Genomic DNA, 22,992 nt, shown 5'->3' on the forward strand with positions numbered 1-22,992 from the left:
TGGCAAGCCACAGTAGTCCGCCGACGATGGCCATGTAGGCGGTGCGGAATTCGGACATCTCGTCGTATTCAACAGATCCAACGGCGGGCTGGTCATCGGCGGACAGTTCGAGCCCCTCTTCCATAGGCGAGTCGAAGCGGCGTGAGCGGGACCGATCGAAATAGGCGCTGAACTTGGTAACGAGGTCGGCGGCGTAGAGGCCCTGGGACAAGTTCAGGGTCCGTGCGCCGCGGTCACGCGTGATGGCGGTGTTCAGTATCCATTCGAGTTCGCCTTTGTCCTCGGTAGGAAAGCGCTTGGAGATGTCGGCAACAAAACGGGCGCGCAGCGTGGGGCAGTTGTCGGCGATGAGTATGTCGTCGACGTAAACTAGTCTTCTGATAAACGCAGTATGGAAGATACAAAGAGACGGAGGAGCAACGAGCGCCCTCGCCATCCAGCACTTTTTCTCTTCTCCCGACATCCACGAGGGGAACGCCGTCGCCGAGCGCTGCTGGGGGACTCTCCTCAAATGCACGCGCACCGCTCTCGTTCATGCTGGGGGGGACAAGGAGTACGTTCAGTTCTGGCCCTTCCTCTTCAACCAGTTCGCCCGCGTCCACAACTTGCTGCAGACGAACAAGGGGACCAGCGCTGAGCCTCGGTGGCTGTCACCGATGCAGATCGCCATCGGCTACCCTCGCGAGTACAGCCTCGAACGCTTCAAGGTTATGCTCTGCGACTGCACCTGCGTCCTCCCCGAGTCGCTTCGCGGGCACAACCTTACCCCCGCTCGTCTCAAGGGCATCAACCTCGGCCACGAACCTCGACGCTCCAAGTACCTCGTCTACATCCCCGCCGTCCGGCGCATCATCTACACAGCCGATGTCTCCTTCGACGAGCTCTCCTTCACCGTCCTCGGCGGCCCGTGGCGCAACATCAACGTTCGGGGCATTGAAGATCGTCCTCACGTTCCTGATGCGCTCATCAACGTCAACGCGGCGAGGCCTCCCAACGGCCCAGTCGCTGCGCAGCAACGGGGCGCCCCCGCTGCCGCTCCCGCGCCCGCCGCTCCCGCCGCGCCCGCTCAAGCCGCCGCCCCGCGACGCTCAGCCCGGATTGCAGCTCGCGGCGCGCCATGACCGAGCTCCACAACGAGCTCCTGTTCATTATCTCCCCTTTCTCTCTCTCCGCCCACTCGGCCGCGCTTTGACCCCTTCACTGGATCATCTTAGCGCGCAAGTCTTGCCAACAAGCAAGACCATCCTTCGCGAAGACGCAAGGTTGGACGCTTAGCCAGCCCCGCGAGACGCCGGCAGGTAACCGGCATACCTACGCTCAGACACATTCACACTCTGCTGTTGTTGTCTGCCGCATCCTCATTCATGAAGACTGCGGAGACAATGGGGGAGTGTTGGAGAGTGTGAACTCAAACCTACTTCCTGACCGTAGCCTGACCGTCCTTGTGTAACCGTGTCTCATGTTTGGTTTGTCCTGCCGCGCACATTGTCATGCTGTTGGGTTTCTCCTGCCGCGCACATTGTCATCGACTTGTATCCGACTTGGTGGCTGTGGTGATGTAGCGATGGTGTGGGTCTCTAGTGACCTATACAGCTCCTCCGTGTTCCGTCTCCTGACACAGGGCGTATGGGGTAGTCGTCCCGGACTGTGAGAAACGCCGGGCAGCGTGTCGCGCAACTTTACCCTCCCATCCATTCGACCCTCCCATCCATACGTGTTTGTGCTCCTCCTTCGCTGTCCCATCTCCTCATCTCTTTCCCGCCTGGGCGGGGCGGTGGGCGGGTGCGCGGTGCGGTGCGGTGTGTGTTTGCGAGTGACTGCTACAGGGACCATTGGCTTGTCGATTAACACGAAGGCTCTCAAAAAAAAATACCCCGGGGACCGGCGACGGAGAGGAAAGCCCCGCCCGCAGCTGGCCCTGCGCGGGCCGGCATGACGACCATACCCTCTGGCGAGAAGCGCCAAGTGCAGCGCGATGAAAACATGAGCGAGACCAAAATATCGCACATCCAGTTCGGCATGTTTGGCCCGCCCGAGGTCTCGCGGCTCGCCGAGTTTGACGTGACGAGCGACCGAGCATACGAGATGCCAAAGCCCGAGGAGAAGGTGCGGACGCCAGTGGTCGGCGGCGTGCTGGACCGCCGCCTCGGCGTCTCGGACAAAGCGTCGACGTGCGAGACGTGCGGCCTCCGCATGAATGTGCCACACCGCCCGCCATGCCGCCTCTCAGCCTGCCTGCCTATCCAGCGTCCTCCGCCCCGCGCGTCCGCTCGCGCCGCCGCTGGAGCCTCTCTGCCGGAGCGGCCTCCGCCCGCGCCGCAGGACTGCCCGGGCCACTTTGCCGAGGTCCGGCTCGAGCTGCCCGTCTTTCACATTGGGTACCTCAAGCCGGTGGTCGCGCTGCTGCAGACCATCTGCAAGGACTGCGCGCGCGTGCTGCTGCCGCAACCGGAGCGCACAAAGATGCTCCGCGCGCTGAGCCACCCGATGACGCGCGGCGACTCGGTGCGGATGGGAGCCGCCTTCAAGCGCGTCGTCGAGCGCTGCAAGAAGGCGTCGCGAGTGCCCCCGCTGCCGCCGCCGTGAACGGCGAGCTCTTCACAGCTCTGCGGTGTGAATAGGTTCGCGAGTGCCCGTACTGCGGCGCGAGGAACGGGCTCGTGCGCAAGGTCGGCTTCGCGCGGATCGTGCACGAGAAGATCCCCCCAAAGGAGAACTCCGACCGGGCGCACCGCGAGCGCGACACGTTTGTCTCCTCGTTTGAGCATTGCCTCCTCCTCTGCCCAGCCGGCCCTCGCCGCCCGGCCCCCAGTCCGGCTGCCGCCGCGTAGGCACGCCACCGGCCAGCCGAAGGGCGCCTTCGAGAACCCGGTCCTCGCCGGCTCGGACGTCGCCGAGCTTCTCCCGAAGGCGCAGGACGACCTCACCCCGCTCCGCGTCAAGGCGCGAGACACTTCCGAGACACCTCCGACACACCTCCGACACACTTCCGAGACACCTCCGACACACCTCCGAGACACTTCCGAGACACTTGCACCCCGCTCTCAAGGCGCTGCTGCGCGCCATCGTCCCCGCCGACTTGGCCCTCCTCGACATGTCTGCGACGCACGGCCGGCCGGAGGCGCGCGAGGCGAGGCTGGCGCTGCTCCCCCCTGCCCGCCCCTCACGCGCCTCCGGGCTGCGGGCAGGCGCTGCTGGTCGAGAGGCTGCTCGTGCCGCCGGTGCCGATCCGGCCGTCGGTGATGGCCGACCCGAGCGTCGGCTCCAACGAGGACGACCTCACCGTCAAGCTCTCGCAGATCATCACGGTCAACAACGCGATCCGCTGCGCGCTGAGCGGCGGAAAGGCGACGGTGGCGATGCTGATGGAGGACTGGGACTACCTGCAGCTGCAGGTGGCCATGTACATCAACGGGGCGAACGTGCCCGGCGTGCGGCCCGACTGGCAGGCCGAGAAGCGGCCGATCAGGGCCTACGCCCAGCGGCTCAAGGGGAAGCAGGGAACCGCTTCCGAGGGACCCTGTCCGGCAAGCTAACCCTAACCCTAACCCTAACCCTAACCCCAACCCTAGGCCGCTTCCGAGGGAATCTGTCCGGCAAGCGCGTCGACTTTTCGGGCCGCACCGTCATCTCCCCCGACCCGAACCTCGCGATCGACGAGGTTGGCTCGCCGCGCGCGTGTCCAGTCCCGTGGCGCCGTCCCGTGGTGCTGTCCCGCCGTGACGCCGTCCCGCGGCTGCCTCCCCCCCCCCCCCCCTCCCGCAGGTCGGCGTGCCGGACCGCGTGGCGCGCGTGCTCACCTACCCAGAGCGAGTCCACGCCCACAACCTCTCCCTCATGCGCAAGCTCGTCGTCAACGGGCCCAACCTCTGGCCGGGCGCAAACTACGTCGAGACCGAGGCGGGCAAGCGCTCGCTCAAGTTCGGCGACCGGCGGCGCGTCGCAGCGGAGCTCAAGGTGGGTGACGTGGTCGAGCGGCACCTCACCAACGGCGTCGCCGCCCTCCTCCCCCGGCGGCGGTGTGGAGGTTCGCACTTGACCAGCAGTCCACGAGAGGTAGGCGACGTCGTCCTCTTCAACCGCCAGCCGTCGCTGCACAAGCTCTCCATCATGGCGCACCGCGCGCGCGTCGTGCCGTGGCGCGCCCTCCGAGATCATATCTCCCCATATCTCCCTCATCTCTCCCTACGTGCCGTGGCGCGCCTTCTCCCCGGCCGGCGAGTGGTGCTGTGAAGAGCGCGTGACTCGGGCTCTGGCGACCAGGCGCACCTTCCGCTTCAACGAGTGCGTCTGCGCGCCGTACAACGCCGATTTCGACGGCGACGAGATGAACCTGCACTTGCCGCAGACGGAGGAGGCGCGCGCCGAGGCGCTCTGCCTGATGGGCGTGCACGCGAACCTCGTCACTCCGCGCAACGGCGAGATGGTCATCGCCGCGACGCAGGACTTCATCACCGGCGCGCACCGCACGTCCAAGCAAGGCATTCTCTTCCCTACTCCTAACCCCAACCCCAACCCTGACCCTAGGCGCGTACCTCATGTCCAAGCAAGGCATGTTCTTCCCGCGCGACGGCTTCACGAGGCTGGTCGCCTACATGTCGGACGCGGCCGAGCCGATCGAGCTGCCCCCGCCCGCGATCCTCAAGCCGGTCGAGCTCTGGACGGGCAAGCAGCTCTTCACCTGCATGCTGCGCCCCTCGCGCGCCTCGGCCGTCTTCGCCAACCTCGAGACCAAGAACAAGTCGTACAACCCGCTCCGCCAGAAGCCAGAGCCCGAGGCCATGTGCCCCGCCGACGGCTGGGTCGTCTTTCAGAACTCGGAGCACCTCTGCGGCTCGCTCGACAAGTCGCAGATCGGAGGCGGCAACAAGGCGTCCCTCCTCTCCGTGCTGCTGCGCGAAAACTCCGAGATCGCGGCGGCGCAGGCGATGGAGCGGCTCGCGCGCGTCACGTCGCGCTTCTTGGCCGACTACGGCTTCTCGATCGGCGTGCAGGACGTGCAGCCGACGCCGCGCCTTACCGAGGCCAAGGCGAAGCTGCTCGCCTCGGGGTACGAGGCTTGCAGCGGCAAGATCCGCGAGTTCGAGTCGGGGCAGCTCACGCCCGCGCCGGGCTGCACCGCGGAGCAGACGCTCGAGAGCGAGATCAACGGCCTCCTCTCGCGCATCCGTGACGACGCGGGCGAGATCTGCAAGCGCGAGCTGCACCGGCTCAACGCGCCTCTCACGATGGCCACGTGCGGCTCCAAGGGCCCTTCACACGCCGCTCGCGGCCGGCCGCGCGCGCCTTTCCACCCGCCCCGCCCGTGAGCAGGCTCGTCGATCAACATCTCGCAGATGATCGCCTGCGTCGGCCAGCAGTCCGTCGGCGGCCGCCGCATGCCCAACGGCTTCATCCACCGCGCGCTGCCGCACTTCCCGCGCCACTCGCGCGCCCCGCCCGACAAGGGCTTCGTCGCAAACTCATTCTACACCGGCCTCGCGCCGACCGAGTTCTTCTTCCACACGATGGGAGGCCGCGAGGGGCTGGTCGACACCGCCGTCAAGACCGCAGAGACGGGATACATGCAGCGCCGGCTGATGAAGGCGCGCCGCCGCCGCTGCCCTGCCCGCCCGCTCGCCCCTGCCAGCCACTCCAGCCGGCCGCGGTGCTCACTCTCTTCCCGCCCCTCGCCTCAGGCCCTCGAGGACCTGACGGTGAGCTACGACGGCTCGGTCCGCAACTCGGAGGCCAACCTCGTCCAGTTCCACTACGGCGACGACGAGCTCGACCCGGCGATGATGGAGGACAAGGATGGCCGTCCAGTCAACTTCGAGCGGACGCTCCTCCACCAGCGCGCTCTCGTCAAGCTCGCGGCTGCCAAGCCTCGCGACGGCGCCGCCGCCTCCTCCTCCGCCGCCTCCTCCGCCGCCGCCTCGTCCTCCGCCGCCGCCTCGTCCTCCGCCGCCACGGCGACGCCAGGGCCGCTCTCGTTCGCGCAGGCTCCTCCGCGCCTGGGAAGCACGCGGACCCCTCGCTCGCCCTGCCAACCCCCCCCCCCCTCCCCCCTTCTCCCCTGCAGGCGGTGGCCTCCTTCGAGGCCTTCGTCGCCTCGCCCGCCTTCACCGGCGTGGTCTCGCGGACCATTGCCTCCGAGCCGGCCAAGTTCGAGGTCGAGCTGCGCGCCTTCGTCGCGAGCAAGCTCCTGCCGTCGCTGCCAGGCGCACCGGCTAACGGAGTCGCCCTCCCGCCTCCGGCCCTCGAGCCGACCAAGGTGGGCGTCGGCGCAAAGAGCTCGCCGCGCAAGGCCAAGGTCTCGCCGCTCTCGCCCGCCGCCGACAAGGGCGGCGGCGCCAAGAAGCGTCGCACCGCCCGCCTCGTCCTCGACAGCGATGACGAGGACGAGCCGGCGGCGCCAGAGCCGGCGGCTGCCAAGGCTGCCGTCGATGAGGCGCCCATGGAGGTTGAGGCGGCGGCGGCGCCGCCGGCCAGCGGGGGTGACGTGCTGACGGGGGAGGTCTTCGACAGCTTCCTGCGCGCGTGCATGCGCAAGTACCTCGCGAGCAAGGTGGAGCCCGGCACCGCCGTCGGAGCGGTCGGCGCGCAGTCGATCGGCGAGCCGGGCACGCAGATGACGCTCAAGACGTTCCACTTTGCGGGCGTCGCCTCGATGAACATCACACTCGGCGTGCCGCGCATCAAGGAGATCATCAACGCCGCCAAGAAGATCTCGACGCCGATCATCAAGGCCGAGCTCGACAAGCCGTTCGACCTGACCGCCGCGCGCGTGGTCAAGGGGCGGATGGAGCGGACCGAGCTCGGCCAGATCTGCGAGTCCGTCGTCGAGGTGTACGACCTGGTGGAGTGCTACATCTCGGTCAAGCTCGACCTCGCCCTCATCGAGCGGCTCCACCTCGCCGTCACCGTCGCCTCCGTCCGCACCTCCATCCTCGCCGCGCCGAAGATGAAGCTGCACGAGAATGACGTGCGCGTGCGCTCCTCGGCGGAGGTGTGCGCGCGCAGCGGCCTCTCGGCTACACCCGCGCCTCGGCTGCACCCTCGGCCGGTGTCTCGCAGGTGCGCGTGCACCCGGCGCGCGTCAGCCGCGAGCACCTCGCCCTCCCCGAGCTGCACCGGCTGCGCGGGATGCTGCTGACAGTGCTGGTGTGCGGCATCAAGGAGGTGACGCGCGCCGTCATCACGCAGAAGGAGGAGGGCGAGAAGAGCGAGGTGGAGAAGGCGAGCGGCGGCCCCTGCTACAAGCTGCTCGTCGAGGGCGCCGGGCTGAGGGACGTCCTCGGCGTGCGCGGCGTGCGCGGCGGCGCGACGCGATCGACGCACATCGCCGAGGTCGAGAAGACGCTCGGCATCGAGGCGGCGCGGCAGACCATCATGGACGAGATCCAGTACACGATGGGGCAGCACGGGATGGAGATCGACTGCCGGCACGTCACGCTGCTCGCCGATGTCATGTGCTTCCGCGGAGAGGTGCTCGGCATCACGCGCTTCGGCGTGCCGAAGATGAAGCAGTCGGTGCTCATGCTCGCCTCCTTCGAGAAGACGACGGACCACCTCTTCGAGGCGGCGGTCCACTCGCGCACCGACGCCATCCGCGGCGTCTCCGAGTGTATCATCCTCGGCATCCCGATCCCGCTCGGCACCGGCATCTTCAAGCTGCTGCAGCAGGTGCCGAAGGCCGTCCTCCCAAAGTCGGAGCCCCTGCTGCTGCCCTCGACAGAGAAAAGGTTGAGGTTCGGCGCTCGATAGCATTTGGCGGCGGCGCCGGGGCGCGCGGGGTGGGTTGGGCGCACATCGAGAGTACAAGAGTATGTCCGTTTGAGCATCGCATGTCCGAGAGGCGAGACCGAGCGAGAGCGTGGTGCAGCGCGGTGTGGGTCCGGTGGCGGTCCGGTTGCAGGCGTCCCTGCCCTGAGCTGCTCCCGCGTGCGGTGGTGCAATTTTGTGATAGTAGAGAGTGCATGTGTACGTGTGTCACGGATCTGGTACCAAGAATACGCGTACCATTCCTGGATAAAGCAGACACCAGACCTCGGTTTCCCATAGGGTTTCTGCTGCGGTTTCCCATCGCGGTTTCCCATAGCCGAAAACCCAGGGGTCGGTCGGTTTCTGCCGCGCGCTCTGTTTTTTCTGGGATCTGTTTTCTGGGACACCCGCCTCGATTTCCCGTGGGATCTGCCTGTGGGTCTGGTTTCTGCGGTGTGAAGACATCTCCCGCTTCGTCCTAATGAGCTCATTCCGGCCAATGAACAGGTGTACCCCCGTCCGAACCCGGGGGTATCGAGCACGAAATCACACAGAGAGAAGAACATTGCGCCGTGACGGGATGTGTTATCTGGGATCTGCTTTTTCGGTCCCCGATGGCGAGCTGGCTCGACGATCTCGGTCTCAACGAGCTCGAACACATCAAGGATGGCGCAAGTGCCTTCGCGCAGGAGCTCCACCCAATCAACTCGGCGGAGGATTTCATCAGCTTCGTGGTTGCGCTCAACCTCTACCCACCTGGGACGCCCTTACGCGCTGAGCGTATTGCTGGGGAGATGCCGGCAGGCCTCTCCGCTCCTGCGGTGCGGTATCTGCCAAGCAAGCTGCCCATTGTCGATCGGCTTGCCTCCCAGCTTCGCGACGACCCGAGCCGCAAGACCGTTCGGCTCGTGCCGGACGTGGAGCACTGCGTGGCGTGTGGCCTCGCTGGGGAGGCGGTACCCCTGGTGGTCAAGCGGGCTGACAAATGCTCATCTCCAACGGTCTATGCGGAGCACGGGCGACTGAAGGGCGAGCTCAATGGCCTCTCCTGCCCTCGGTGCTCCGCGTGGCACAGCATGTCGTACGCTGAGGGCGGCACGCGCATCCCAGCTGGCAAGCAGGTGCCCTACCCAGGGGCGACTGCATCCTCACGCCGCTGGATCCAGCTTTCCCAGAGCACCGTGTTCGAGAATTCGCTGCTCGACAGGTTGTCGGCACAGATGGTGCATTCTCACACCGGCTTCGAGACCTTCTGTCACGAGTGGGCAATGCGGTGCGGCGAGTCAAAGGATCTCGCCCATACGATGCGGCGACGCCTCGGGCACACCTGGTTAGCGTGGTCGCTCCTGCGCTGGCGCGACGAGAATGCGTCGCGGGCGGGGGAGCCGCTACCATTCGAGCCGCTGGGCTTCACATCCGACGAGCAGCTCGATGCGACTTTGCTCGAGCAGTGCCAAGGTCGAGATGCGAGTGGCTGCCTCAAGCCCGAGTGCCTGCTGTCCCGCTTCACCGCATTTTGGGCGGGAGAGCACGCGTCGCGCTGCCTCAAGCCGGTGCCTGGCAGCAGTACGTGCGACTGCTACATCATCGATGGACACCATAAACATCGGCGCAAGTGCTGTTCCAACCGGAACGCGCGCGTTGTCGATATGGGCAGGAGGCCAACATTGTCACAAATGTCGTCGTCGAGAAGGCTCCAGCCGGTCCTGGACACAAGGCGGGCACCAAGTTGCTCAAGCCGCTGCACATCACCGTCCCGCAGTACATCCACGCGGTCTTTGGTCCGGTGCGTGCCGTCTCTCTCACATCGATCCGCCACCCTGCCTCCCTGATCTCAATCAAGCCACCTCCGCCCGCGCCAGGGAAACCTCCTCCGTCGCAAGAGCCTCTTCGACGGCAAGAAGGACTACCTCTACTTCCCGAACGACATGCTTGGCTTCGTGCTGCCGCCGGCGCCATCTCGCGCCTCGAGCGGGCCTGCGTCGCAGGAGTTCACCCCCTCGGACCAGTTCGGTCTCTTCGGCCTCTCTGACGCGGATCTCCTTCTCGCGCATGACGAGGCTGTCGCCGGGCACCTCGGCGGGGCCAATTCGAGCAAGACGCACGCCGCGACTGGCGGCCCCTGAGGCACGCCATCTTTGACGCCGTCCCCGCTGCCGCCTCTGCGGCGCCGTGGCGCCCGGGCCGGTCCGCCGCCGTCGGGGAAGGCGGCTCAGTAGAGAGCTCCACCCCTCTGCCGGGGCTCGCCGGTCGTAGGACGGCGCCCCACCAGCGCCCGACCGGCGCACCCGCGCGGACAGGGAGAGCGATGCATGCACTGATGCCTTAGTTGGCGTCGCGTTAGGAGGAGGGATCGGGCGCGATGTGCGTGACCATAGCCGCTGCACCCTTGCGCGACGTAGTGTCGCCTGTGTGCAGTCGTGTGTCGAGATGCGCGAATCGTGCCTGCCCTATGTTCATGCCATGTGCTTGCCATGTCCATCCCATGTGTCGGCTGCGCCTAGCTGCGCCTTTAGGAACGACCATGCTCTAGAGAGCTCATAAACAGACAACGCAGTGCGCTTAGCATGTGCGCTGGCTTGGCGCGTGGTCTCTCTGTACACAGCAGGGCCGCCACTCACACCGTGAGCACGCTCACACACGTAGCACAGGCCGCGCTCACGGCACGGCACTGAATGCGAGGTAGCGTGGCAGTGACATGGACGACGACATGGGACGCCGCCCTCGGCGGAGATGACTACGATGCATTTAGGAACGGAGGATGCACTGCGGGCTGGCGGCAGCGATCATCGCCCACGGTCGCGGTGGCGCTCCACATGCGACTCTAAGCGATGGCGGCCTCCATCGGACACCAGCAAGCCGGCCTATTGGCGCTTCTTCTGCCGTGCAAGCACCTTGCGAGCGTCTTCGTATGGGCAGTACTCTCCAAGAGGCAGAGGCTTCTGCTCTGGCACGCAAAAGACCGGGGCCCACTTGCGGTCCGCCATGATGTATGCCTTATACTTGGAGAAGCTGCCTTCGGCAGCCTTCTTCACGAGGTTTTCCATTTGGGTTATGGCGAACGTGTCTGGCAGGCTTTCCGACGCGGCAAGGAGTTCGACGGCCAGAGCGGGTGATGCGCCGTTGCCAACCACAAATCGGAAGAGTTCGAAGCGCTCGCGATTGTCGAGCCGCTTGGACCGTCCGAGGCGCTGCATGTCGTAGTCACGGCTGCGAGGGTCCTTCGACCAGGTCGTTGGCCAGAAGTGCAGGTCGCCAATGGCATTCTCAACGTCGGACAGGGCGTCGGCGTGCCAAACACCGAGTGCCTGGCGCTTGAGCAACTGAACGCTGGCCTGTTTTGCGTCAGTCTCACAGAGGAGCGACACTGTGCGCTGAGGCACCGTGGTGAGCCGCTTCTCGTCGCCGTTGAGAGGTGAAAGCAACGAGGGGCGCTCCATCGCACTCGATATCGCAGAAACCAGAAACCAGAACGTTTCCTCAAGGGTTCCTCCCACCCAGAACATGCTGCTGTCTTAGTACTCCCGTTCGACCCATTCGGAATCCGATTAGTTAATGAGGGGTCATTCCGGCGGAATGACCCCTCCGGGAGATCGTTCACACCTCGAAAAACCAGAACCCAGAGCGTCTGGACCGATATTCCCATGGCCCGGATGTGATCTGTGGGATATGTCGAAAAAGCAGAATACAGAGCTCCTCCTCCTAGAAAACAGACGGTTTCTTGATAGCTGATATGCCAGGGAAGAGCCTGGTATCTCAGTATGTTATATCCTATGATATAACATAGTGGTGTCTGGTTTATCCACACCTCACGCGTACGTAAAAAACACGTCTTGGTGCAAATGTCAGAAGCCCCGCGGCTCGCTCAGCAACGCGCAGCTCCCGCGTTTGAGGAGATTGTGCGAACGTTGCGTCATTTCCGGGGACCGGCCATCTCCATGGAAGCTCAGTCGTGGTGGTCGTGATCGTGCTCCTCGAGCAAGTCACCTGCCGCGTCGTCGGGTCATTTATCCCCAGTCGTATCGTCCGTCACCTCCACCTCAGTGAAGACGGAGCAAGCGGCGTCGGGGCCCTCGCAACACTCGCCCACCCAGCTGCGGGAGATGGACACGCTCGAGTAGCCGTTCTGCGCCCTCGTTCCCGAACGCAGCGTCAGTCGCAGCAGCCCAGGCTCGCCATGAAGCTCGATGCCGGCGGCGGAGAGAGTGCCCTCTCCCTCACCAAAGCTCTCCATCCCAACCACAGCAGACCGCCACTCTGCGTCCACAGCAGCAGGCCCCGCCTCGTCTAGCGCCGCCGACGGCGTCACCGACCAGCAGCGCTCGAGCGAGATCGCAACCGGCGACGCTGGGTCGACCCTTCCCGCCGTCGGGTCAAAGCGGCACCGCACGCGCGTCCTCACCTTTGGGCACTCGAGCGCCCCTGCGCGCTCCGCCGGCCGGTCGCCGCTGAGGCCGTCGATGATCGCCTCGCAGTCCCACGTGCCCGGAGAGGTCTCGTCGACCGCATCCAGCGCCCACGCCCGGATGTTGAGCACGTCGGGCTCCAGCATCCTCGCGCCGAGAGTGAGCACCTCGGAGCCACTCTGCGCGAACGGCAGCACGACGCCCTCGCTCATGGCAGCGCCGTCGGCATTGAACTCGATCGTGCGCCGTTCCAGTCGGCGGTCAGCGTTCCACCGCTCACAAGCCAGCACCTCGACGCTGGACAGCGCACAGCCGGATTCCGGCGAGAACTCCACAGTGTGGCCGGCCCACTCGCCACCTATGCGAAGGGCCGGCAGCGCAACCGAGTGGCGGGAAATGGTCGGCGGCGCGAGCACCGCTGCCGAGCACGCGTGCAGCAGGAGGCCCGCTGCGAGGGAGCGCGCTCGCATCAGTCTAGAGAGCAGCCCAGCGACCATAGGAGCAAAAAAGAAAAGAGTGATTGCAAGCCGCGCAAGTGAGCTGGCGACAGGAATTTCTGAGTTGTTTTTTCTTTTTTGTCAGTCCCCCCAATGCGGCCCCGGCCCCGTGCGGTACAGCGCTTTTGCGCGCTCCGTCGCGGCGAGCGCATCGGCGCACTGGGCCATCGTCTCGACGAGGCCGTGCGGCGGCGGCGCTGCGGCGCGGCTGAGTAGCTTGGCGCACTCGGTGAGCTGGTCGGCGAGCGCCCGCGCCGCCGTGTCGAGCGCAGCGACCGCGACGTCGGGAATCTCTGCGGACGCCGCCGCCGCCGCCGGCGGCGGAGGCGGCGACGGCGGAGGCGCGGGAGCACGCGGAGCCACGGGTGCAGGGTGAGGTGCGGCGGGGACTGGCTGGGGCGAGGACGCGGCGTGCGGCGGAGCACGGGGCTGGTCCGTGTACCTGCGGTGCGGGTCTGGCGTGTGTGGAGTGGCGGAGGGCGGACTGGGGTGGGTGGAGGCGGTTGTGGGGGGAGAGAGCGGCCCTTCATATTCGATGGGTGATTAGGGGTTGTCTCCACAGCGAGGTCGGCGTGGTGCACAGCTGTCTTCTAATCCTCAGGGCCGCGGGGCAGGGGCGACGGGGCAGGCGCAGCAGGGCCCGGGCGGTAGGGCGTGGGCCGGTCTCTCCTGCCAGTGGCGACGGAGAGCTTGCGACCGCTGACCGGATGCTGCATCAGAGGGACCTGCGGGCGGGAGGCGGCGGCTTGCGGAGGGCGGTGAGGCCGGCGGCGGGCGTGCTGCCGTGTCTGCTGCGCCTTGCCCGTGTCGGGGCACTGCTCTCCGAGCATCTTCCAGCCTTTGAGCATCAGGGCCGACATCTCCTCGCACCACCCGTCCGCCTCGGTGCGCCCCTCGCACAGCGACGCGGTGGCGGTGGCAGCCGGGCCTGCGCCCTGCGGCGGCTGCGCCGGTGGAGCGGCGGAAGAGGCCCCGGGAGTGGCAGCGGCAGCGGCGACGGCGGCGGCGGGGCGGCTCGTCCCGGGAGACGGCGTCGCGGTGGACGTCGGTGGAGTGGGCGAGCCGTTCATCTCGCCGTCCATCTCGTCGGTGTAGCAGCCGGCGGCAATGGAGAACTTGCGGCCAGTCTGCGGGTGCTGCATGAGAGGCACGTCGTGCGTGAGAGGGCACTCCTCCTCCAGCATGCGCCAGCCCTTGAGCAGGAGCTCGCCCATCTTCTTCGAGTACAGGTCGGCGCGGGGCGACATGAGACGAGACGGGACGAACAGGACGAGAAAACCCGCGAACCGGCTCCTACCCGGGTAGCCAGATATCTATGAACCGCCTCGTTGACCTATTGCAAACCCCGTCAGCAGTCCTCCTCCGGGAATGTACGTAAGAGCTACATACACTGAAAAAAACCGCTTCGCTCGCGCGGGAGACGGCGTGTTTAGCCGCGAACGGGGCCATGCCAGACGAGTGCGCCAAGCAAAGTCCGATGCTCCACAGCCGGTGGCAATCAAGTGGCTAGAACCGGATCAGCACGGCGAGCACTATCTCTACCAACAGCTAGTGCTCAAGACGTCTTTCCGCGACTCCACCCCCAGCAGCTTCATCTCTGACTCCAACATCACCGGTACGATGTTCGAGGAGCTATCAGTCAGAGGCATTCTCCGCGAGGGAGGCCTCGCACAGCTCCTGGAGGAGGATGCGAAGGCGCGATTGCGCAACACGGAGCAGCGCGAGGCGATGCGTGAGCGACTCAAGAATCACGAGGCGGTGATGGCCGCTGTCAACGAAGGCGACGTCGATGCTGTACACGGCGCCGCTGCACACGGCGCCGGCGACGACACCATGACCGAAGAGGATCTACGTCGACTGCGCAACGACATCGAGAGCCAGAGGACGGGCAATGAGACAGCAGTTCCCCAACCAGATCTGAGGTACACAATGTAGGTACACGACAGAGACCATCGATGGAGAGATCGTCACTGTGGCGACATGGCACGAGACGGCCGACACCGTGTGGCGACTCCGGCGACAGCTGCTCGCCTTCGAGCTCCTCAAGTACGCGGGAGACAAGCAGCTGCTCTCCTTTCTCAGCGGCGAAGGCGGTATGGGTAAGTCCCTGCTCATCCGCCTGCTAGTGCAATGGTGGCGCTCTCAAGGCAAACGCGTTCTCGTGTGCGCCTCCACTGCCAAGGCGGCACGTCTAATCGGCGGCCACACGGTCCACAGCGCTTTCAAGCTGACGCGGTCGGGCTCCTTCACAACCTCGAGGATCGATGCCGAGAAGCACTCGCCTCACTGGGCCTGGCTACCACAGGCACACTGACAGGGGCGGCCGAGGCACACGCCGTGCTCGCTTTTTGCATTTTCTCTTCCGCATTTTTTAATCTCGCTCACGAAATGCGTCCTTTCTCGGCACGTTCGTTCCCGTTTTGCTCACAGCCACAGGTAAACATCTGCGCACATGAGCACACAACCGAGAGAGAGAGAGAGAGAGAGAGAGAGAGAGAGAGAGAGAGAGAGAGAGAGAGAGAGAGAGAGAGAGAGAGAGAGAGACCACCACACTCCCCGCGAAAAGCACGCCGCCTCCCGGAACAACGAGATCTGCGATTCCTGGCTCGCCGGAGCCGCATCGGCCGCGGGTCGAAACCCCTGCTCGTCGTAGTACCGCCCGCCCTCGCGGGGCCGCGTCGCTCCGCCGTTCCACGGCCGAATCAGTGTGTCGTTGTAGCCAGGCCCGACTGACGGAGCGAAAGCCTTTCCCGTCGCCGCCATGCGCTGCCGCAGCGTGCGCCAGCCTCCAGGCGAGCTCCCCTCGGTGAAGCCGCTCGCCGCAAAGTAAGAGTACGCGCCGTCAAAGCCCGCGTCCGCCACAAAGTCGACGTCTCGCTCGTCGAGGAAGAGAGAGAGCACGGTCGCGTCGAAGGGACTGCCACGCACCTGCCGCATCACCTCCCGCCACGCCGCCCGCGCCCGCCGCTTCTCTGCCGGCGAGCCGCCCCCGGTGTGCTCTGCCGACACGTCGTACAGAAAGACGAGCGGCAGGCTGCTAGCCGAGCCGTCGCTAGCCGAGCCGTCGCTAGCCGAGCCGTCGCGGGACCCCGCTGGCGGAGGCTGCCTCCACAAGGCGGGGTGCGCGCCGAAACGTTCGTGCAGGTAGCGGAGGTCGTCCAGGACGGAGGCGGGCGTTCGGCCGCCGTAAGGCTCGACGTGCCAGCTGACGCCTACGCCCGCCGCGGCCGCCGCGTCGAGGACAGCCGGCACGAGCTCGTCGGTGGAGACGCCTTGCGAGTCGCGCCGTAAATCTTTGCCCGCCTGGCCCCACCAGGAGAGCATCACTGAGTCTATGCCAGCGGCGGCGATCTCGCGCATCTGTTCACGGAGAACGCTCTCGTCGCGAGAAGAGTAGAGGCCTCGCGCAGGGTAGTAGGGTGAGTGCGGCTCGTCTGGCGGGATGAAGGGCTTGCCAGGCGGGAAGCGCTCGTTCATATGATCAGTCCAATGCGGCAGCGTCGCATGATCCCAGTGGAGCCAACGGCCGTCAAGAGCCGGGGTGCCGTACCAGAGGTAGAAGGCGACGTGCACCGAGAAGGCGGCGCAGGCGGGCATGCGGTGTTGGAAGCCACTCGTGGCCCGTACGAACTCTCGGTCGGTCTTCGTGGCCCCCGGGGGGGGGCGCAACACTCGCCGTGTTGCCGGATTCCAACTTTTGCGGGGTGCGGCTATGGTTCCCCTCTACAGCCGCTGAGGCGGCGGGCGAACGAAGCGAAAGCCGAAATCCCCCGCGCCCCCCCCCGCGCGCGCGCTGTGTGTGTGACGCTCCGTCTACAGCGACTGCCCCCGGGGGCGAGCGCGCGAAATCCGCCGCCCTGTGTGGCGGCAGCATATCCCGATGTGGCATATCCATATGTGCATCTCGCACCATAATATCCATTATATACCGCTGCCGGCTGCTGGCAGCACCACACGACACGCTGAGAGCGGGCGGAGGCCGAGCGGCGCACTTGCTCGAAGGGAAGCGAAAAGGGGGCAAGAGCCAGGGGCGGCGCGTGTGGCGCGCCCCGGCGGCGCCCCCGGTGTGTGTCCGCACCCGCCGCCACCCCCGCCCTCTCCCTTCCCCCACACCCTCTGACCCAGGACTATTCACGCCCCCGAGCCAGACGAACGGCATCACATAAACAAAGCGACTCGGCCTCTCATGTCACGCTGCCTCGCCCGCCGGGATGCCCTGCCGCGAGATTGCATCGGCGGAGCGTTGTCCTCGGCGAGGACCGGATACAGAACGGAGGCAGTCGAGATCGCTGCTGCGTGCAAAGAACAGGAAAATTGCCGTGGGCATTGCTCAATTCTGGTCGCATCTGCTGGGAGAAGCGCATTGTGGCCTGATTGTGGCCGTCAGTGCGCAGCCATTTGCTGCGCCGCCGCCATTTGCTGCGCCGCCGCCGCCAGGTGCGCCACGCCTGAACCGTGAGAGTCCCCGCCATGCTGAGCGGCCACCGCCGCCAGGTGCGCCACGCCGGCGGCGTTCGCGTCGCTCCCCCACGAGAAGCCCAGCCTGCGCAGCACCTCCATCACCTGCGTCGCGCCCGTGACGTGCACGCCGGCCGCGGCCAGCCGCCGCTCCTGCATCCTCACCCAGCGGTTGCGGCACCCCGAGTGGGTGCGGCCGGGCAGCAGCTGGGCGATGGCGGTCCAGCACGGCCCACGCTGCACCACCGCGTTGTAGATGATCGAGTCCTCCTCCTCGGTCCACATGTCGCCGTGCTTCTCCTCGGTGAGGTTGAAGTCCTCGCCGACGTCGGCGCCGAGCTCGCCAGAGTCCTCGGCGGACACGCCGCCCTCGGAGTCGGCTTCGCCGTCCGACCTGGGGCGCATCAGTGCAGGCGAGCCGCGCGGCGTCCCTCCCGATCGTCGCGACTGCAGCCTGTGCCAGCGGTTGCGCACCGCGTCGGCCGAGCGCTCGCGCGGGAGTGACTGCGCGATCGCGGTCCACTTGTAGCCGCGCTGGAGCACGCCATCGCGGATCATGGTGTCTTCCTGGCGCGTCCATGGCGCCTTGACCGCCTTGACCGCCAGTCGACGATGCGGCCCTCCCGCCTTCCTCCCGCCCACGCCCGCAGCGGGCGGCAGCGGCAGCGGCGTCTCTGTGGACGGACCGTGGTCGTCATAGGCCGGGAGGGCGACGTGCAGGCTCCGTACAACCCTCACCTGTCAAGACACCACATCGTTCCGACTAGACCGGGAGAAAAGTGGCAGGGTCTACGCGACACATCTCTCGACAACAAACACCACCTGGCTTAACCTCGAGCCGATGGCGCGCGATCAGCGAGTCCTTGTGGAGACAAGCGAGGACAACAGGCCTCATCAGCCGATGGGTGTTGATCCGGACGCTCCACTCTTGTTTGTCAGCGTCGCGCATGCCAGTGCGCGGCACGGGCGATGCTCAAAGAGGAACGGATTGAAGGTTGGTGTGGATGGTCCATCGGGTGAAATTCTGAAAAACGTGCAGCACTTCTAGCCGACATCGACAAAAGTCACTCTCTAGCCCCGCGGCGAGCGGCCCCGCCGGAGGCGAAGAAAATTTTGCCATCTAGCGCTCTCTAACACACATTTTTGCACAAATCGACGCCTCCAAACAAGCTCAATAAGACTGGTCTTCACTGCAGCACGCCTCGAGCGAGTAATGCGTCTGTAGGCCAATATAATAGAGCTTCTCGCGCGCGCTCCTCAGCTGGCGGTCCGCAGGGCCGCCCGGGCCGGGCGAGAAGCGCAAGCCCGCCAGCCGCACCATGTGATTCACGATGATGAGCGTCTCGGCCTCGAGCAGCGTGTAGGAGCGAAGCTTGCCCTCGCACTCGCGTTGCTCGAGCCTGAGCCACTGCGCCTTAACCACGAGATAGCCCGCGGGGATGGTGTCGGTGTTGACGACCGTGTCCTCGGCCAGCGTGTACGCCTTCCCCTTGAGCACCGCCAGCCAGTAGAGCCCCTCGAGCGACTGCTCGCGCCATTCTGCGCGGCGACAGCGGCCTGGACACGTCCGGCCAAGTCGGTTACGGGGAGGGCTACTACGAGGTCTTTGCGCGGGGGTGGTCGGGCGCCAGGCGCCCAGTCGATTGCCGCATAGTTCGTCGTAGTAGCCCTATCATAAACCTCTTATTCACACCGTGCACTTTGAAAAAAGAAATATCCGACGTTTGTCGAAGATCCGGAGGGTTTATCAGAGCATCACCCCATCTGTATGGCTCCAGGGACTCAGGGGGGGCTCCGCGATCTCCACCGCTAAAGGGGAGAGGAAGGTGAGAGGACTTTTGTGGGAGAGGGGTGGAGAAAGGGCGTGGTTGCGGGCATGTGGGAGGGAGGGTGGGTGGGAGGGGGGGGAGCTCGTTGTCCCGGTGGTCTTACGTCGTACCTGGAAGGCGGGAAGGAGGCGGTCGTGGGCGGGCGGTCCGCGAGTACGTGTTCTTTTCTTTCGCAAAGGCCTTTCGCGAAACCGGTACTTGGAGCGCTTCCAGTGTTCAACTCTTTCTTTTTTTGATCGACGCGGCCGCCACTTGCCGCCAACGCCTCCAACAGCTCCTCCACAATGAGCCAGCTCTCGATCGCGGGCGAGCGCGTCTCCGGCCAGGAGGTGCGCACGCAGAACGTGACGGCGGCGCTCTCTGTCGCCAACGTCGTCAAGTCGTCGCTCGGCCCTGTCGGCCTCGACAAGATGCTGGTTGACGACCTCGGCGAGGTGACCATCACCAACGATGGCGCGACCATCCTGGACCAGCTGGAGGTGGAGCACCCGGCGGCCAAGGTGCTGGTGCAGCTGTCCGAGATGCAGGACAAGGAGGTCGGCGACGGCACCACCTCGGTCGTCATCCTCGCCGCCGAGCTGCTCAAGCGCGGCAACGAGCTCATCAAGGACTCGATCCACGCGACGTCGGTGATGGCGGGGTTCCGCCTCGCGATGAAGGAGTCGATCAAGTTCATCCGCGACCAGATGGTCGTCAAGACGGACAAGCTCGGCCGTGACATCGCCTTCCAGATTGCAAAGACGACGCTCTCGTCAAAGATCTTTGGGCGCGAGTCCGACTTCTTCGCCAACCTGGCGGTGGACGCGATGGCGATGGTGAAGGACGTGCACCCCGAGAGCGGCAAGGCGATCTACCCGATCAAGTCGGTCGGCATCCTCAAGCAGCACGGCGGCTCCGCCAGGGACTCGCAGCTGATCAGCGGGTACGTGCTGCAGGGCGGCCGCGCGGCGCAGGGCATGCCTCGCTCGGTCAAGGGGGCGAGGATCGCGTTGCTCGACATCGACCTGCGCAAGACCAAGATGGCGATGGGGGTGAGCGTCGTCGTGACCGACCCCAAGAAGCTCGAGGAGATCCGCAAGCGCGAGGCGGACATCACCAAGGAGCGGATCCAGCTGCTGATTAACGCCGGGGTGAGCGCGCTGCGCACGACCACCCTTCCGCTCCCCCTCCCACCCCCCTCTCCGCTGCCCGGACCGGGAGGCGCGCCCCGACTGCCGCCGCGCGTGCTCGCAGGCGAACGTCATCCTCACCACCAAGGGCATCGACGACATGGCCCTCAAGTACTTTGTCGAGGCGAACTGCATCGCACTGCGCCGCGTCAAGAAGGCGACAGCGCACCTCCGAGATTAGCCGAGATGCGCCGAGATTGGCCGAGATTCCGCGTCAAGAAGGCGACAGCGCACCTCCGCCCCCCTCACACCTCCCGTCGCCCCCCCAAGTCGCCCCTCCGCTCCTCCCTGCCCGCCTCTCCTTGCGCACGCCGCCCCCCCTCCAAGCCTCCCAAACCCTCCTTCCTTCCGGCAGGACGACCTGCGCCGCATCGCAAAGCTGACTGGCGGCACGCTCATGATCACGCTCGCCGACATGGAGGGCGAGGAGTCGTTCGACGCGTCGATGCTCGGCTCTGCGGAGGAGGTGAGCGAGGAGCGCATCTGCGACGACGACCACCTCGTCATCTCTGGCGGGAAGACGCAGCGCTGCTGCTCCGTCCTGCTGCGCGGAGCTAACCACCACATGCTCGACGAGGCTAACCCTGACCCTGACCCTAACCCTGACCCTGACCCTGACCCTAACCACCACATGCTCGACGAGTCTAACCCTAACCCTGACCCTGACCCTGACCCTGACCCTGACCCTGGCCACCACATGCTCGACGAGTCTAACCCTAACCCTGACCCTGACCCTGACCCTGACCCTAACCACCACATGCTCGACGAGGCGAGAGGCGGAGATGCAGCCGGCATGCGGCCGGGATCCGCCACCATGCCACCCCCTCGATCACCCCCACCCTCCCCTGCCCCACCCCCCTCGCCCACCCCCCTTCCAAACCCCTCGCCTCTCCCCTACGAAGGTGGACCGCTCGCTCCACGACGCCCTCTGCGCCGTCAAGCGGGCCCTCGAGTCCGCCTCCGTCGTCCCGGGCGGCGGCTGCGTCGAGTCCGCCCTCTCCATCTACCTCGAGAACTTCGCTACCACGCTCGGCTCGCGGGAGCAGCTCGCCATCGCAGAGTTCGCAGAGGCGCCGCCCTCCGCAGCCTCCGCCGCCCCCTCCGCCCCCCCCCATGACCCCCTCCCGCACGACACCCTCCACGACTCCCCGGCCCCGCACCGCAGGCCCTCCTCGTCATCCCGAAGCAGCTCGCCGTCAACGCCGCGCGCGACGCGACCGACATCGTCGCAAAGCTCCGCGCAAACCACAACGCCGCGCAGACCGACTCGGCGAAGGCGGAGCTGCGGCGGTACGGCCTCGACTGCGTGAGCGGCAAGATTCAAAACAACCTGACGGCGGGCATCATCGAGCCGGCCCTGTCCAAGGTCAAGATGATCCAGTTCGCGACCGAGGCGGCCATCACCGTGCTGCGCATCGACGACATGATCAAGCTCGCGCCCGAGGAGCAGGGGCAGCCGGGCATGTAAACATCACGCGCGGATTGGGCTGGGCCTCGCGGCTCTGCTCTATACCACCCGGTGGTCCCGGGTGTGCGGGCAGGCCCCCCACTGCTCAAGAGCCAACGTGCGCGCCACATCTCTTTATGTCTGTCTTGTCTATTCTTGGACTCATCTCTGGTTACTGGTACGTTCAAAGCGCGGCGCGGATTGCCCAAAAAAACGGTGCGGGTTTCAAAGGCAAAACAGAAATCACATCGCTCTGCGGTGTTGCTGTCGGCACACCTCGCTCCTCGCTCCTCGCGTCGCCCCCCGCCAGCACAGTGCAGCAGGGAAGCGACCCTCTATAATTTGGCTGCGTTTGGGCCACTACCCGCCTCTACGCTTGGGGGGGTGCGTGATCTTGGCGCCAGGCGGTTTTGCCACGCCACACTTCCGGCAAGACGAGCGCGCCTCCCACGAGCGCGTGCCACAGCTGCGACAAACCCAGAACGGGTCCCCCGGCTTGCCCTTGTACTTGCCCTTGCTCTCTGGCTCAGGCAGCGAGTTGCCGCCAGCCTTGCCTCTGCCCGGCTCTGGACAGGCGGCCCCTAGGCGGCCAAGCACGCCGCGGGCGGGGGCGGCGACCGCCTTCCCACCAGGCAGCGGGAGCCATTGTGTGGCGGTGGCCTCGCTAGACGGCTTGCACTTCACGGCCACGCGCTTGGGCGCCTGCCTAGACTCCTTTGGCGGCGGCGCAGACGCCTTCCGCTTGCGCTCATGCTTCGCGCCGCTGGGCGGCGGCGCGGCGGCGGCAGTGGGCGCACCAGCAGCAGTGGGCGCGGCGGCAGTAGCTGGAATCGCGTCGAGGTCGACGAGTGGGATCATCGAGTAGCCGCCGTCGGCGCGCGACTCGCGCACTAGCTGCTCTCCCCCAGACGAGCCAGGCACAGCTGCAGGCGCCGCCGCCGCCGCCGCCGCCGCCGCCGCCACCGCCTCCGCCTCCGCCGCCGCCTCCGCCGCCGCCGCCGCCGCCGCCGCCGCCGTCGGCGGCGGTGCCCCGCCTGCGGGTGCAGCTTCAACACTTTGACTGGCGCCCACACCGCCGGCACCAGAGCTGCCACCGCCAGAGCCGCCGCCGCCGCCAGCAATGCCGCCGGGTCGCGCCTCCGCGTACGCCTCGACGGTGTGGCCTCTGAACCGCGAGCCGTCGAGCTTGCTCCTCGCAAAGGCGAGGTCGCTCGGCGACGCGAACTCGACCACGCCGCGCTGCGAGCCGTGCCCGGAGAGCTCGACGGAGACCTGCAACACCTCGCCGATCCGGCGCATCTCGTCGCGCAAGCCTTCACGGCTCAGCGCGATCGGCAAATTCTGAAGGATGAGCCGGTGCCCGCCACCACCGCCATCGCGATTGCCCACATCGCAGGGGCCGCCGCCCCCGCTGCTGGCGGCCTCTGGCCCGCCGCTCACACC

General features: G+C 66.2%; 7 protein-coding genes across 7 annotated transcripts; 3 read left to right on the top strand and 4 right to left on the bottom strand.

The window, feature by feature from the left end:
- The first annotated feature begins 1,897 nt into the window (after positions 1–1,897).
- Positions 1,898–8,001, top strand: EMIHUDRAFT_451446 (hypothetical protein). Its single transcript, XM_005769125.1, has 16 exons — positions 1,898–2,199; positions 2,323–2,562; positions 2,622–2,764; positions 2,832–2,943; positions 3,050–3,121; positions 3,189–3,501; positions 3,573–3,661; positions 3,766–3,991; positions 4,061–4,136; positions 4,264–4,426; positions 4,548–5,169; positions 5,314–5,528; positions 5,679–5,843; positions 6,080–6,292; positions 6,533–6,988; positions 7,057–8,001. Exons 1-16 carry the CDS (start codon positions 1,933–1,935, stop codon positions 7,744–7,746), a joined length of 4,062 nt encoding a protein of 1,353 aa, XP_005769182.1. The 5' UTR covers positions 1,898–1,932; the 3' UTR covers positions 7,747–8,001.
- A 341-nt stretch (positions 8,002–8,342) lies between these two features.
- EMIHUDRAFT_436455 (hypothetical protein) lies at positions 8,343–10,287 on the top strand. Its single transcript, XM_005769126.1, has 2 exons — positions 8,343–9,031; positions 9,814–10,287. Exons 1-2 carry the CDS (start codon positions 8,358–8,360, stop codon positions 10,070–10,072), a joined length of 933 nt encoding a protein of 310 aa, XP_005769183.1. The 5' UTR covers positions 8,343–8,357; the 3' UTR covers positions 10,073–10,287.
- Positions 10,288–11,746: 1,459 nt separating this feature from the next.
- EMIHUDRAFT_102722 (hypothetical protein) lies at positions 11,747–12,646 on the bottom strand (the record flags this gene model as incomplete). Its single annotated transcript, XM_005769127.1, has 1 exon — positions 11,747–12,646. One exon carries the CDS (start codon positions 12,644–12,646, stop codon positions 11,747–11,749), a length of 900 nt encoding a protein of 299 aa, XP_005769184.1.
- Positions 12,647–12,727: 81 nt separating this feature from the next.
- Positions 12,728–13,893, bottom strand: EMIHUDRAFT_210273 (hypothetical protein; the record flags this gene model as incomplete). The annotated part of the gene is made up of 2 exons (XM_005769128.1): positions 12,728–12,880; positions 13,798–13,893. The coding sequence occupies 2 exons, from the start codon at positions 13,891–13,893 to the stop codon at positions 12,728–12,730; spliced, it is 249 nt and encodes an 82-aa protein (XP_005769185.1).
- A 1,134-nt stretch (positions 13,894–15,027) lies between these two features.
- On the bottom strand, positions 15,028–16,243 carry EMIHUDRAFT_210275 (hypothetical protein; the record flags this gene model as incomplete). Its single annotated transcript, XM_005769129.1, has 2 exons — positions 15,028–15,090; positions 15,200–16,243. The coding sequence occupies 2 exons, from the start codon at positions 16,241–16,243 to the stop codon at positions 15,028–15,030; spliced, it is 1,107 nt and encodes a 368-aa protein (XP_005769186.1).
- Positions 16,244–17,029: 786 nt separating this feature from the next.
- EMIHUDRAFT_210276 (hypothetical protein) lies at positions 17,030–17,662 on the bottom strand (the record flags this gene model as incomplete). The annotated part of the gene is made up of 1 exon (XM_005769130.1): positions 17,030–17,662. One exon carries the CDS (start codon positions 17,660–17,662, stop codon positions 17,030–17,032), a length of 633 nt encoding a protein of 210 aa, XP_005769187.1.
- A 1,522-nt stretch (positions 17,663–19,184) lies between these two features.
- Positions 19,185–21,756, top strand: EMIHUDRAFT_451447 (hypothetical protein). Its single transcript, XM_005769131.1, has 4 exons — positions 19,185–20,063; positions 20,167–20,250; positions 20,458–20,640; positions 21,268–21,756. Exons 1-4 carry the CDS (start codon positions 19,218–19,220, stop codon positions 21,568–21,570), a joined length of 1,416 nt encoding a protein of 471 aa, XP_005769188.1. The 5' UTR covers positions 19,185–19,217; the 3' UTR covers positions 21,571–21,756.
- Positions 21,757–22,992: the final 1,236 nt, after the last annotated feature.

Source organism: Emiliania huxleyi, assembly GCF_000372725.1.
Source record: "Emiliania huxleyi CCMP1516 unplaced genomic scaffold EMIHUscaffold_43, whole genome shotgun sequence".
NCBI lineage: Eukaryota > Haptophyta > Isochrysidales > Noelaerhabdaceae > Emiliania > Emiliania huxleyi.